This window comes from Lithobates pipiens, unplaced genomic scaffold (genome assembly GCF_037356315.1).
Source record: "Lithobates pipiens isolate NorthernLeopardFrog02 unplaced genomic scaffold, aLitPip1_a1.2 Scaffold_22, whole genome shotgun sequence".
Taxonomy (NCBI): domain Eukaryota; kingdom Metazoa; phylum Chordata; class Amphibia; order Anura; family Ranidae; genus Lithobates; species Lithobates pipiens.
The window spans coordinates 347,036,213-347,051,627 of record NW_027507784.1 but is presented as its reverse complement, the minus strand read 5'-3'; the positions used below and the strand labels follow the sequence as shown (position 1 = coordinate 347,051,627).

The 15,415-nt window shown below is 47.4% G+C and overlaps 1 protein-coding gene across 2 annotated transcripts in view; it reads right to left on the bottom strand.

Annotated features, from left to right (window-relative positions):
* Positions 1 to 15,415, bottom strand: part of LOC143925127 (protein mono-ADP-ribosyltransferase PARP14-like) — an 87,324-nt gene that overhangs the window by 40,560 nt on the left and 31,349 nt on the right. For both annotated transcript variants that reach the window (XM_077449744.1, XM_077449745.1), the window contains exons 6-8: positions 9,021 to 11,338; positions 3,937 to 4,173; positions 2,564 to 2,785 (exon numbers count right to left, since the gene is read on the bottom strand). In XM_077449744.1, coding sequence (XP_077305870.1) covers positions 2,564 to 2,785; positions 3,937 to 4,173; positions 9,021 to 11,338 — 2,777 coding nt within the window. The remainder of the gene's footprint in view (positions 1 to 2,563; positions 2,786 to 3,936; positions 4,174 to 9,020; positions 11,339 to 15,415) is intronic.

Here is a 15,415-nt window from a genome sequence, read left to right as displayed (position 1 = left end):
TGAGGGCGCGACTTACCTATGCGTTCGCTTCTGCGTGCAAGCTTTAATTTTATATTTATTAAATTTTTTGACACTGACCTTTTAAAAAAATAAATGGTCAGTTTTATTCCTATTACAAGGAATATAAATATTCCTTGTAATAGAAAAATCGCATGACAGGACCTCTTAAATATGAGATCTGGGGGGTCAAAAAGACCTCACATCTCATATTTACACTAAAATGCAAAAAGAAAAAAATTCCCCTTTTTAAGAGCTTTCTGCGGAAATGACTTTTGACGTCTCTTCCGCCCTCCAACGCTATGGAACTGACTGGGGGCCATCTTCCCCTCACTCGGCATCCAGGATCAGAGGAGAGCGGGCGCGATCATCTCTGCCGCTACCGAGGCCTCCGGTAAGCGGCAGAGAGGACCGGAGTGTGGTGGGGGGGGGGGCCTCTCCCGTTCCCAATAAAAGTGATCTCGCAGTGAATTCGCCAGAGAGACCACTTTTATCTGAAAGCGGACCACCCGCTAAAGAAAAGGACACTGGTGTTATGGCAGCTATCTGCTGCCATAACAGTATTCCTCTTCAAACTGCTGACGTATAACGACGGTGGGTGGTCCGTAAGTGGTTAAAAGATATAGTGCATTTTATATACATTATATAGATCAGACCAACTTGAGGGACAATTGAGGAAAGAGGGACAGAGGGACTTTGTTTCAAATCAGGGACACTTGGGAGTTATGGACTTTTACCCTTGTCCGAGCACCTCTGGGGGTGTTAACTCATCTGCCGTGAGGGGGGGGGGGGGTTTGCCTTCTAAAGAGGTCTTCAGTTATATTGACCTTCAAGTTCTAAAGGCTGGGTTGGGGTTAGGATTTCTGAGACCAGGGCTTTGTCCTGATGGTAGTGAATCCCAACATCACATGACTCCCATAAGCAGGCCCCATATAACCATTTTATTGGCCCCTAATGCTGTGTACAGACCTCTTTTTGTCTTTTACAAATGAATTTTTTTTTTTTTTAACTCACTGGTTGTCTGTCTGATGAGCCCATAATCAGGGGCGTAACTATAGGGGGTGCAGCAGTCGTGACTGCAACTGGGCCCTGTGATGCAGGGGGCCCATGCAGCCCCCTCTACATATGGCCGGCAGCAGTATAGGCAGGTAGGGGTACCAGTGCACCATGCACACGGGTGGCTGGAGGTGGAGGGTGACTAGCAGAGCTCCATGCTCGACTATTGCACTGGCTGCTCTTTAGTTGTGCATTCCCCGCATGACCTGTGTCCTCGGCCGGCTCCTCAGAGTACCCCTCTCCTGCTCGAGGCATTGCCGCTCAGTCCGATGTCTGTTCTCCCCAGCCAGAGTCCCGCCCCCCCCCCCCCCCAGTCCGGTCCACACTGCACTGCATACTTCTCCCAGGTAAACAAACTTTAAGCACACAGACGCAGTGCAGCCCTATGAGAGCCCCCCGGAGGACACTGCAGGCTTGTCTGCCAGCCCCCCTCCTCCCCAGTCATACACAGATGATGAAAGGTCTTTCTGGGAGATATGCTGATCGCCCGTCCAGCACACTGGACCAGGCCAACATGGATGAGTGCGTGGCCTGCAGCTTGGTCATGGCGAGTGAAAGGACCCCATCCCCCACACACTATTACATACCCCCTCCATCTCCCTCTGGGGACAGGGACCCCTTCTCACGTGGGGGCAGTGACTTCATCTGCCCTGGAGAAAAGGACCTCATCTCTTATGGGGACGGGGACCCCATCCTGCCTAGGGACAGTCCCCCAATGGGGCACCTAAAAAAAAAAAAAAAAAAAAAAACTACTGATGCCAGTGGTGGAACTACAGGGCTCACAAAGGTCATACCTGTGACCACACCCTGGAGTGCCACTGCCGGACTTGGAGGGAATGGCCCTGGCTGGGGTTCAGGGGGGGCCCTTTATGGTTTCTTGCATCGGGGCCCTGAAGGTTCTAGTTACACCACTGCCCATAATGGAAGAATAGGTTCCTGTCCTGACATCTACAGATCATTCAGATACCAGAAGCCCAGCAGTTCACAATCGGTCGCCAATCACACACCTTATAATGTCACCCGGCGCTCTGCCTCTCTCCATCCCTCACAAATGTCTGTGTGACCTCACAGTGTACAGAATGAGAATCCGAGTAATGTGAATGAACTCTGAATCAGAACAAGGGATCTTACCGCAGTACACCTTCTACATACAGAGATATGTCATTCTGAATTATGAGACTTACTACAGAACTATGGTCAACCTAGAATCCATCAGGCAGACCAATCCAATGAAAGAGAACCCCAAAAATACTTAACTTGGCTGCTGGGACCTCTTGTTTGGCAGAGACATCACATGACCATGTTTTATGTGACATTTGGTCACATGACCTTCCACCATAGAATCCCAGAGCAGCGAATTCTGCAGCCACGGTTTTCAAGGACCGAGGGGGGGGGGGGGGGTAGTAGGGTATTAACGATAGGGTAGTGGGGGGAGGGAGATATTATCTATAGTATTGCTTTGACATGGACCTCAAATCACAAATTATTATTCATATTTAAGTTGATTTACCGCTAGTGTTTCTTTATCCTTGGGGTGCAGAATGAAGTTGACTTCTCGCAGATGTTGGGAGTTACTTTTGCTGCTGAATTTGAGAATCTCTTCGAACATGAAAGAGGCGGCGGCCCTTTTGGGAAATCCCAGAACTCCGGTCCCGATGGCCGGGAATGTTATGGATCTCAGCTTTTTCTTCTCTGACTCAGACAAGCAGCTCCTCACAATGTCCCTGAAAATCTACAATTTAACACACAGTTATCAAAAACCGACCTTGGCAAAAGATGTGACTGGCCAGGATATCACGCTGCAATATATTTATACATTTTTTGGCAGCTTATCAGTCCTTGGATGTGGTGTCCACATTCAGGGCCGTCTTTAGGCAGGGCAAAAGGGGCAGCTGCCCTGGGCCCTGTCATTGTTGGGGGGCCCAAAACAGCTGCATCCTACTTGCCAACTATCCAGGTTTAAATTCCCTTGTCCCTTGAAGTTTTATTCCTGTGCTGTGTCCCGATATCTCAGTGTGAAGTGCTGCTACTAATGCTGCCCAGCTCTGACCTATTGTTGTGTGCAGATGACTCACCTGCAGACCCTGTGTTTACATGTAAATAACTGGAATTCATATGTAAATAGCGGCGATAGTACTATGTAAATAGCTGCGGCCGGCGGCATTGATATGTAAATAAAGGCGGCATTCCTATGTATATCATGCTCCCCTGCTGTGAGGAGGTGATGTGCTGTAACCTCTAACAACTAATCAGTGAGCCGTAATGTGTGCTGTAATCTCTAGCAAGCAGTCAGTAAGCAGTGATGATATGCTGTAACTGCTGTCAACCAATCGCAATTACTGCCTGATCTGATACAGAAAACTGATTTTAAGTCTAGCTGCTATTTATTGTATGTCTCAGAGCAGGTGGAGAGGGAAATTGCATGGGATGGGGGGGGGGGCAAGAAAAATTTTGCCCGGGGTCCAATCAATATTAAAGACGGCCCTGTCCACATTCGTTTTCATTTTTTTTTTTATCTAAGAACTTTTTCTGCAAGTAGCAGAAAATACCTGTTGCAGTGTCCTTGTAACTTCCTGTACATGGAACTGGAGTCTCAAACATTGTTATCAGCTTTAGCAGATATCTTATGCAAATTACAGAACCTCAAACCAGGCAAAGGAGAGGAGAAGAGGCGGAGGTGTTCTGTATTTCTAGAGAGGCAATACAGCTCCTTAATAAAGTGTGTTCAATGAGTAAGTGCTGTCACCCTAGGACAGTAGTAACTGGCAGGTGAAAAGAAACAAAACTAATGAAGCCACCACATCTAAAGTAAGAATTGGTAAGCTGCAACTTGTTACATTTTTGGTTTTGGATTTAGATATTTTTCTGTTACGTTTTTGTTACCTTCTCAGAAGAACCTTGTCCTCCATCCCAATTAGGAACCACGACATGGATAACAGCCTTACATTTCAGGTTGCAGCCCTCAGTGATGAACACCGAACCTTCTTTCACCTGGACTCCAGAACTGGCATCCTTCAGACATCCCTGAAGCTTGCCCCCGGCCTTGTCTAGAAGAGCCTTTGATGCTCCGCCGCTGCTGAGTAACAAGTCATTCCCCACACTGTTCACAATGGCGTCTGTCTGAAATACATAACAAATCTCACAATGAATGGGGAGATCCTCTAGTCGTAGTAGTATGTGATGTTCTCCAGACTTTGGATAGTGTCCCCGCTGTGACAACTAGTATCAGCCTAGAATAAGTGCACTGATTAGTTCACCTGTGACTTTGTGCAGAGGTCAAAGTGTCATAAATGTGATGCCCAAATATGATTGTGAAATGTAATTAGATTACTATATTAACATAGAGGACCGTGTTGTGAAGTCCAAGCATGGATGGTTGGACGATGTTCCACAGATCGCTTGCTCACTTCCTGGTTAGCCTACCTCTGGTGCTGGGAGAACCTTGAAAAAGACTTATGCCGCGTACACACGATCAAATTGTCCGGCAAACAATCTGGCGGATAGTCTGGCGGACTTTCTACCGAACGGACTTGGCCACACACGGACACACAGAAAGTCCGCCGTTTGCTAGCACGATGACGTACAGCACGTACAAGAGGACTAGAAAAAGGAAGCTCAATAGCCAGTAGCCAATAGCTTCCTTCTCGTACTTGCTTCTGAGCATGCGTCATTCTTAGCCCTTGTACACACGGTCGGAGAATCCGTCGGAATGTGTCCTATCGGACCGTGTCGTCGGATAATCCGACTGTGTGTGGTCTCCATCGGACTGATTCCGTCGGAATATCCGTCGGACCCAATTTTCCAACATGTTGGAAATATTTCCCGACCAACTGGTTCGATCGGACACACTCCGATCATGTGTAGCAAATTTTGATCGGACCAAGTGCCACGCATGCTCAGATCAAATTCCTACATCAAAGCTATTGGTTACTAGCCTGAATGTAGTCCCATCGTAACAAAATTACGTCATCACGTTCTGAAAGATCGGATTTTTCGCCAACTTAGTCCGACCGTGTGTATGCAACGGTTTCGGACACAATCCGACGGACAAAATCCGATGGGCAAAATCCAACGGATTTAGTTGTGGAAATCTCCGACCGTGTGTACAGGGGCTTAGTCTGCCAGACTAGCATACTCACGAATGTATTGTCCGCTGAAACCCAAGTCCGGCGGAAAGATTGGGCTGCAAAACTACTTTCTAAGGCCGCGTACACACGGGCGGACTGTCTGCCCAACTTAGTCCGCTGAACAGTGTTTCAGCGGACAATCCGCTCGTGTGTGGGCTTCAGCGGACTTTTTCAGCGGACAGTCTGACGAACAAAGTCTTAGGGAATTTCCATAAGACAGCCCGTCCAAACTTGGTTTCAGCGGACAGTCCGCTCGTGTGTAGGCAAGTTGGACGGACTAAGTATGGCGCATGCTCAGAAAGGGTTTACACGGCCGAAGGTTGCAATGCAGTGTATAGGACGTCGTTTTTCTAGTCCCGTCGTACGTGCTGTACACGTCATCGCGCACGCTTTCAGCGGACTGTCTGCTCATCGTGTGTGGTCATGTCCGTTCATGCTAATTTTGAACGGACTGTCTGTCGGATTGTCTGCCGAACTTAGTTGGGCAGACAATCCGCCCGTGTGTACGCGGCCTAAGTCCGCCGGACTTTCCGCTGAAAAAGTCAGCTGAAGCCCACACACGATCGGATTGTCTGGTGAAATGCGGTCCGGCAGACTAAGTACGCCGGACAATTTGATCGTGTGTATGCGGCATTACTTGACCTCTGCACTTGGCTCCCAGCGGCCATCTTTGGGGAAGCCTGTTCCTGATTGGACACAGAGTTCCCCCAAGATTTAGGCAGCTATCTTGGACCCAGATGGTCTTTATTTAAATTGTCCTCTCCACTCCTCCCAGGACCTCCTTCTCTCTAGCTACATTGTTACTTCCTCCCATGCTCACCTCCAGGACTTCTCCAGAGCTTCTCTTCTCCTCTGGAACTCCCTGCTCCAGTATGTCAGGTCAACTCCTACCCTGTACGCCTTTCAGCAATCCTTGAAAAATCACCTATTTGGGAAAGCCTACCCCACCCCCACCTAAGAACCGTATTTGAGTCACCTCCATCAAATCTTCCCCTGTAGCCATTACCTTTTATACCACCTCCCCCTCCCTTTAGATTGTAAGTTCCAGGACCTTTGTGATCTGTTATCTGTAGCGGTGCAGTTTGCACACCTAAAATATAAGATACAGTTTAGGCTCCTACATAGAGCATAGTTGACTCCACAGAGGCTGCACAAGCTGAACAAACCCATTTTCCTCTGCCTGTTGGAGGTGTGAAGGAGATGATGGAAACTAATCTCTAAAAATTTTTTGGACATATGTCAAGATCCAGAGCTTCTGTCCTGAGACAGTTACTTACATGATGGGTGTCTCTGTTAGGACTAGTGGACAACCTGGTCCACTCATGCCGCGTACACACGATTGGACTATCCAGCGGACAATCCGCCCCTGTTTGGGCTCTGGCTGACTTTTTGTTCCCAAAAGACCGGCGGACTTAGAAAGAAGCTTTGACTCAAAATTGTCCGCCGGACAATCCGCCCGTCTGTGTGCTAGTCTGCCGGACTTTTGAAATTAACGGACTTGCCCACAGACGGAGTAAAGTCTGTTCATTTTGAACTTGGCTCCAGGTAGATGGAACTAGCGAAGGAAGTCAATGTCGCCACCTCCATCAGCGATATTGACACCTCGCGCTCCCCGTCACCTGGTATGGATTTCCCCCCAAAGTCCATAGCAGACCCTTATCCGAGCACGCAGCCCAGAAGATCAGGAAAGGGGGTGGGGATGAGCGAGTGCCCCCCCTCCTTAGCCGTACCAGGCTGCCTGCCCTCAACATGGGGTGGTACTTTGGGCCCCCCACCCCAAATACCTTGTCCCCATGTTGATGAGGAAAAGGACCTCTTCCTGACAACCCTGGCCATTGGTTGTCAGGGTCTGTGGACGGGGGGCTTATCAGAATCTGGGAGCCCCCTTTAAGAATTCCAGGAGCCCCCAAGAATTCACTGGAAGAAAAACTTGCTGCCTATACTAACATTTTGTAAAAGCCTTATAAACACCAATCTATATAAACCATTCGTTTCTCAAAGTATGGGCACCTTGGCTGGATGGCCCACTAATGGCCACTAATATTCAAACAATGTATCCTATATACCAAGCTCATGGGCTTACCATACACCACCGGGTCTTTACTATTAGTGACCTCCACCATGGATTATCCATACACCTACCACTCCTTGGGCCCTAAGGGATACTCTTGGGACCTTGATGTTTTCTATGCTACACGTACCCTGCCTTCAATTACAGTATATATTAGATATTCTGCTGCACCATAAAGTTACCTCCCACATAATATACTTGTACCTGTTTTCATTTATGTTCTTCTGTGTTTTCATCCTGTGTGCCCTTCCTGTGAAGATGGACCTAATCGGATTGTATACCTCTTACTTTTACAAAAAAAATAATAATCAGCTACTTAAAAAAATCTTAAAATATATATAAAGTACAAAATGTACTTGTTTGTTATGCCGATCTAATAGGTTTAATATTTTATATATATATATATTCTAAGTCACTGAATCAGAACAAGCATTGGTAACAGGTAGAGCCACCGATAAGGGGGTACCACCGATCCTCCTGTAGAGAGCCCAGGCATACAGGGGACCTGGACAGCAGGGGGCAAACAAATGTGTGTCATGGTACTACTTACAGCGAACCCACAGACGAGCAGGTGACACGGAATCCCCCAGGGCGTGGAATCTAAGAGTCAGCCGGTGTTCTGCCAGGGACCCTCTCACGAAGGTTTGGACTTAGCTGCGTGCTGACCCCAGGTCACGACCCCCGGGTTCACCCTGCTCGCTAGGGAAGTACCAGAAGACACTGTAGACAAGGATGGATGGATGGATGAAGCAAGGAAAGCCAGATAGTGAGCCAAGGTCAGGGCAGGCTGCAGACAACGTAATCAGAACAAGCCGGGTCGGTAAACAGAAGATCAGTTCACGAGAAGTCAGGTAAAACAGGTTACACAGGGGAGCTTCAGAAACAAATGTTGCTCAAGCAATGGTAGCTAGTTAGGAAGGGATTTAAATAGAGAAGCACATGAGGGGCTGGACAGGAAGTAGCAGGAAGGAAACATATATTAGGCAACAGGTGAAGGGCGTCGACACCCATAGCTGCAGAGTGCACAGAGCTGAACACCTGACAGTGGACAACAGATGCCAGCCGACCCACTGCAGTAAAGGTGAGACACAGATCAGCTCCGCAACTGATCTGTGACAATGTGGGCAGGACAGGGAGGGGGATTGGTGTGGTGGGAGCAATTACAGGATCGATGCCCTGTGCAGCTCTCTGCAACAGCTGAAAGATGGTTTCTCCCACTCTCTCCCACTGGCTTTTAACTGCTGCAGGGAGAGACACATATGGCCTTTTTACTGTAAGCCCCCCCCCCCCCACCGCACCAATCCACCCCACCCTGTCCTGCCCACATCTGATTCCCCGTGCTGTGTGCCCCCCTGTGTACACCCCCCGCATCGCTGCCAGCTTCCCTCTGCCGCTAGTTGCTGCAGACACATGGAGGGGGATGGAGAGCAGGGAAGGGGCCAGTAAATATGTAATTTACTGACCCCTTCCTTTGAACAGAGTGAGTGATTGGTATCAATTGCTCCTGTGTCCATTCATAACTGAAGCATAGTAAACTGTTTATTACAGTACATCTAACTAGGCAATTGTGTTTCTTTTCCTTCACCCTTATCTGTAAATGTGTTACACGGGCCAAAGGGGAGATTTCCTTTCACTTTGGAGTGATTATCTCTCATTTCCTGGTGTGTCACCACTAGGGAATTCTTCCTAAAAGGACACGGACAACAACAAAAAAAAAATAACATATTTAAACATTCCTTACTTTATCCCAAATAAAAAACAGTACTTACTGTTGCATCTTGGATAAATCCTTCTCTGACTCTAATGACGATGTTTTCTTTGGTCATCATCTGATTACCAGATACTCTGGGTTCATTAGAAGATACTCTGGGTTCATAGACTCTCTGGCTGGGGACATACCTCTCCACCCCCTCAGCTCTATTCACTCTGTATTTTGGAGGGGGTTCCGATTCTTCCTCCCCAAACTTTCTTTTCAAAGTGGAGGAGAAGATTTTTATCGTATCCACGTTAGTGTCCACCAGACGGATTTCTTTGAGGGTAGATTTTCCTTTAGGTTTTCTTTCCGCGTATTCTTTGATGGCATTGATAATATTCTCTGCGCTTTTATCTACGGGACAACCAAAAATACCGGAGCTGATGGCTGGGATGGCGATGGAGGTATGGCAGTACTCCTCAGCCAGCTCCAAGCTGCTGGTTATGGCTTTCTGTAGAAGACGCTCGCGCTTTCCAGGTGGTTCGGAGTACCATCTGGGCCCAACTGTATGTATAACCTGCTTACATGGCAGTCTACAAGAATCTGTTATTACAGACTCCCCCGCGGACAATCGTCCTTCTGTCTTTCTAATGTGATCGGAATCCTCTTGTAGTTTGGGACCTGCAGCTTTCAGTAAAGCCAATGCCAGACCCCCAACATGCTTCAGGTCCTCATTGGCTGCATTAACGATGACATCGGCTCTGTGGCGGCACAGGTCGTCTTTATGCACGGAGATGACCATTCCATTTGGAAGATTTATTTGGCATTGTGATTCTTCCATTTCCTCAGGTTCCTCTTCTTCAGGTTCTTCTTCCTCCTCTTCCTTCTGTAAACGTATGAGGCATCTGTAGGTATTCCTTGCCATAGTGACATAAATTTCTTCATTTGCCAAACAAAACTTCTTGGCTCCGGGTTTATCGATGGTCAGTGTGTCGGAGCAGAGGGAACGCACGACATTACTGATATGGGAGTGGGCTTCTGTTACGTAGATCCTGGGGCCCCTCAAGCGTATATTTTTATTACGGATTACCACAGTCAGGTTGTCATTTTTCAGACCATCCAACATTTGTTTCTTCTCTTCTTTGAGGAACTGCATGACCACCATTGATTTCACTTTAATGTTCTTGTCCATTGGAGTGTTCTTCTCTAGAAAGTCGCTGACTTTTTGGTAACATTTGTCCACATTTGAAGACAGGCCGGCGATGACCACATTGTTCTCCACTCCAGAAGAGGATTCCAGAATCAGGACTGTGGTTTTCTCTGCATTACATGACTCAAGGAGATGTGACTGAAGACTACCCCACTCGGGAATTTTTAGGGTACTCTTTTCTTCAACCGGAACTTCTCTACAAATAAGTTCTCGTTTCATCTGTTCTTCAGCCTCTGTCAGGTCTTTCTTTGAGTAAGCCGTCAGTTGAACTGCGCCATACTCAATTGCCAGCATTGCATTGATTCTGTGACGTACAAAGAGCAGAGAGGACAACTCCTCATTATCGGTGGACATCAGGAACTGGACGAGGGGGGGGTTCATCTGGATGGATATACTTTTCATTTGTTGTGTGATGTTGAGTATCTCGCATTTGGCGGTGAGCACTTCTTCTCTCAGTCCAGATAGCCGGATCGCCTTCCTTGGCACATCATAGTCCATCTTCAGCTCTGGAACCTGGTTCAGGATGTTCTTCTCCAGGTTGCTGTTACACATAATCTGATAGAGGGCTGGAGACATGGATAAGGTCTCAATCATACTTTGGCTCTTTCTTTCCACCTGTTTGGTGGTTTCCTCTATCAGTTGTCTGAATGTGGGATCAGTCTTGGCAACATCCTTTACCAATCCCACTAGGAAAACTTTACCTGAACCCAACTCAGGTTTGATAAGCACTCCATTATATGTGGAGCTGCTGGCATGTTCTTTAACAGTATCCCAGACAGCCAGATCCATTTTATATTCTTCCACTTTGTACTTTGATATGAGACGTGAGAACTCCAGATGGACCTCATCTTTCCATGTTGGGGCAATCTTCACCAATAACCTCAGATCAGTAGACTGGGCTTCAGGAAAGCACAATGTGACGACGGGGTTGGGGCGGACTAGATCTGGCCATTTGATCTCACATGTATGAGTCCCCATGGTTTTTTCCATGTTGTCTTTGAACTGGTTGTTACTGAGAATGAATTCCAGAATGTACGGACTTATTGGGAAGGTGAGGGGCTCTGGTGCTTTTATTTGGGGTCTTTGGTCTCCATAAAGCACGATATCCTGTTCGGGATAATACGGATAAACAGATACTTCTGTCTTCCCAAACCGATGCTTCTTCCCCAGAACTTTCTTAGCAGCTGCACAGAACAGAGGAAGAAAAGGGCCATCAGAATCTCATTCCTGGAATATCAAGAATACTTTTTACAGTTACAAAGTTACTAACAAGTCTCATGAATGGAGGAATTCGGGGAATGTGGGTCTGTTTCTCTTTGCTACAATCATAACTTTTCACCAATCCTTACTTCATACCACTCACATATCGATCTTGCAGTTATTTCAAATTGTTATCATAACCACTATCAGGGCACGGTCATCTAGTGCCCCAAGCAAAGATGAAAAACCTCATCCCCACTAGGGATGAGCTTCGAGTTTGAGTCAAACTCATGTTTGATTCGAACAATGCCTGTTCGGCAAACAGTGAACAATTTGGGCTGTTCGCAGCAAATCCGAAAAGCCGCGAAACACCCTGTACAAGTCTATGGGAGAAATCGAAAGTGCTAATTTTAAAGGCTAATATGCAAGTTACTGTCCTAAAAAGTGTTGGGGACCCGGGTCCTGCCCCAGGGGACATGTATCAATGCAACAAAAAGTTTTAAAAACTGACCTTTTTTCGGGAGCAGTGATTTAAATAATGATTAAAGTGAAACAATAAAAGTGTAATATTCCTTTAAATTTCGTACCTGGGGGGGTGTCTATAGTATGCCTGTGAAGGGGCGCATGTTTCTGGTGCTTAGAACTGTCCCTGCACAAAGTATCATTTCTGCAGGAAAAAAAGTCATTTAAAATCACTCGCGGCTATAATGAATTGTCGGCTCCCGTAATCCAGAGAACAGTTATTGAAAGTCATTGATAAAAAAAAAAGTGTGGGGTTCCCCCAAATTCAATTACCAGGCCCTTCAGGTCTGGTATGGATATTAAGGGGAACCCCGCATCAAATTTAAAAAAAAACGACGTGGGGTTCCTCCTAAAGATCCATACCAGACCCTTTATCCGAGCACGCAATCTGGCAGGCCACTGGAAAAGAGGGGGGGAAGAGAGAGTGCACCCCCCTCCTGAACCGTACCGGGCCACATGCCCTCAACATTGGGAGGAAGCTTTGGGGTCCCCCCCGAAGCACCATGTCCCCATGTTGATGAGGACAAAGGCCTCATCCCCACAACCCTGGCCGGTGGTTGTGGGGGTCTGCGGGCGGGGCGCTTATCAGAATCTGGAAGCCCCCTTTAACAAGGGGACCCCCAGATCCCGGCCCCTTCCTGGTTGAAATGGTAAGAGGGTACAAAAGTACCCCTACCATTTCACAAAGAGAGTGTAAAAGAATGTTAAAAAAAAACAAACACACTTTTGAAAAAGTCCTTTATTAAAAATAAAAAAAAAGATTCCAGCGGTGGTAATCCACTCTTGCTATCCAGCGATGGATGATCATCTCTCCAGGGTCCAGCGATGGCTGATCTGATCCAGCCATGGGTGATCTCTCCGTCCAGCGCAGCAAATCCATCCATCTTCTGACTCCACCGGAGACACTGCGGGGATCCCGGCAGCCTGACATTTCTTATATGAGGGGCCACCCGTCACCTGACCCCGCCCCCCTCCAATGCAAGTTAGGAAGCCTGGCTTCCCCAATGACATAAGGGTGACCCCGCCCCCCTCTGATGTGATGGAAACCTAAGTTACATAAGAGGGGGGTGGGGTCACTTATACGTCATTGGGGAAGCCAAGCTTCCCTACTTGCGTCAGAGGGGGGCGGGTCGGGTGACAGGTGGCCCCACCCTCCTCATATAAGAAATGTCAGGCTGTCGGGATCCCACAGTGTCTCCGCCAGTGGAGACAGAGGACGGATGGACTACGCTGCGCTGGAGGGAGAGATCACCCGTCGCTGGATCAGATCAGCCATCGCTGGACCCTGGAGAGATAATCATCCGTCGCTGGATAGCAAGAGTGGATTACCACCGCTGGAATCTTTTTTATTTTTTTTATTTTTAATAAAGGACTTTTTCAAGTGTGTTTGTCTTTTTTAACATTCTTTTACACTTTCTTTGTGAAATGGTAGGGGTACTTTTGACCAGACCCCCACAACCGCTGGCCAGGGTTGTGGGGATGAGGCCCTTGTCCTCATCAACATGGGGACAAGGTGCTTTGGAGGGGACCCCAAAGCATCCTCCCAATGTTGAGGGCATGTGGCCTGGTACGGTTCAGGAGGGGGGGGGCGCTCTCTCGCCCGCCCTCTTTTCCTGCGGCCTGCCAGGTTGCGTGCTCGGATAAAGGGTCTGGTATGTTTTTTTAGGGGGAACCCCACGTCAATTTTTTTAATTTGATGTGGGGTTCCCCTTAATATCCATACCAGACCTGAAGGGCCTGGTAATTGAATTTGGGGGAACCCCACGCTTGTTTTTTTTTATCAATGACTTTCAATGAGTGTTCTCTGTATTATGGGGAGCCGACAATTCATTTTAGCCACGAGTGATTTTAAATGACTTTTTTTTCCTGCAGAAATGACACTTTGTGCAGGGACAGTTCTAAGCACGGGAAACATGCGTCCCTTCACAGGCATACTATAGACACCCCCCAGGTATGAAATTTAAAGGAATATTACACTTTTATTGTTTCACTTTAATCATTATTAAAATCACTGCTCCTGAAAAAACTGCAGTTTTTAAAACTTTTTTTGCATTGATTCATGTCCCCTGGGGCAGGACCCGGGTCCCCAAACACTTTTTAGGACAGTAACCTGCATATTAGCCTTTAAAATGAGCACTTTAGATTTTGAACGTTCGAGTCCCATAGACTTTAATAGGGTTCTACGATGTTTAGGTGTGTTCGCAGGTTCTGGTGCGAACCGAACCGGGGGGTGTTCGGCTCATCCTTACTCTCCACATACACAGAATGCACAGCATCCTCTCTCAGGAAAAAATCCCCCCCCCCCCCACACACACACACACACAATCCCCTCCTAGCTGAAATGCTCTCCAACACTCATCCCTCCTAGCACAATTCCCCCCCCCCCAGATTACCCTTCCTAGCACAAATACAAATTTTCAACCCACCACACAAATCACCCTTTCCTAGCACAAATATCTCCCCCATCACCCTTCCTAGCTCAATTCCTCCCCCTCCACCCCAAATTATCCCTCCCACACAAGTCACCCTTCCTAGCACACATCCTCACCCCTTCTAGCATAAATTCCCCCCCCCATTTTCCCCCCCAGCAGAAAACCCTCTCCCCACCATCCCCCCTCCTAGCACAACACCAACCAAAAAAAATCACCCCTCCTAACACAAATCCCTTCCAATCACCCTTCCTAGCACACATCTTCCCTCTCACTATTCCTATGAATGCCTTTCTTATTTGATCTTCTTTTTTTTCACCACCGTAAGCATAAATCCCCTCTTAGCACAAATCCTGCCCCCCCCCCCCCCCAGTTCACACCTCCTAGCACAAATCCCCTTCCCTCCCCCCTCCAATTACCCTACCTAGCACAAATTTTCAACCCACCACTCAGATCACCCCGTCCTAGCAAAATACCCCCCATCGCCCCTCCTAGCGCTATGCCCTACCCCCGCGCAAATTGCCCCTCCCAACACAAATCTCTCCCCTCTCCCTCCGAGCACAAAAATATCACCCCCTCCTAGCACATATCCTCACCCAACCCCCCATGTCCCCTCCAAGCACAAATCTCTTTCCCCCAACCCCCCTCCTAGCCCAACTCATCTCCCACCCAAAAAAAAATCACCCCTCCTAGCACAAATCAGTTCACTGCTCCAGGAGCAATTAATGTCTCTTGTAATTAATGGTGTGCTGCTTATGCTAATTTGTACCTAAATGATTTAATATGTGAAATGATTATACTATGTCCTACATGCAACTTACATGCATGTCCAGGCGGCTGGTTGATATAACTAAGCAGCTCTATCAGCCCCATGAGTATAGAACAAGCAGGACATCTTCACCAATGATCTGCCTTTGTATTTAGTAGTATAAGATTTTAATGACAAAAAACAATAAAATGTGATTTAATTTTTTAGAACTAATTTGGTGAATTGGTGTGGCAACACTTTGTGTTCAGAAAGATTCTTCATACTAATTCATGATGATAAACTGTTGGCCATCTCCACCCCGGTATGTGTGCGGTTCTGTAATCAGACTACCCGGTGCTGTC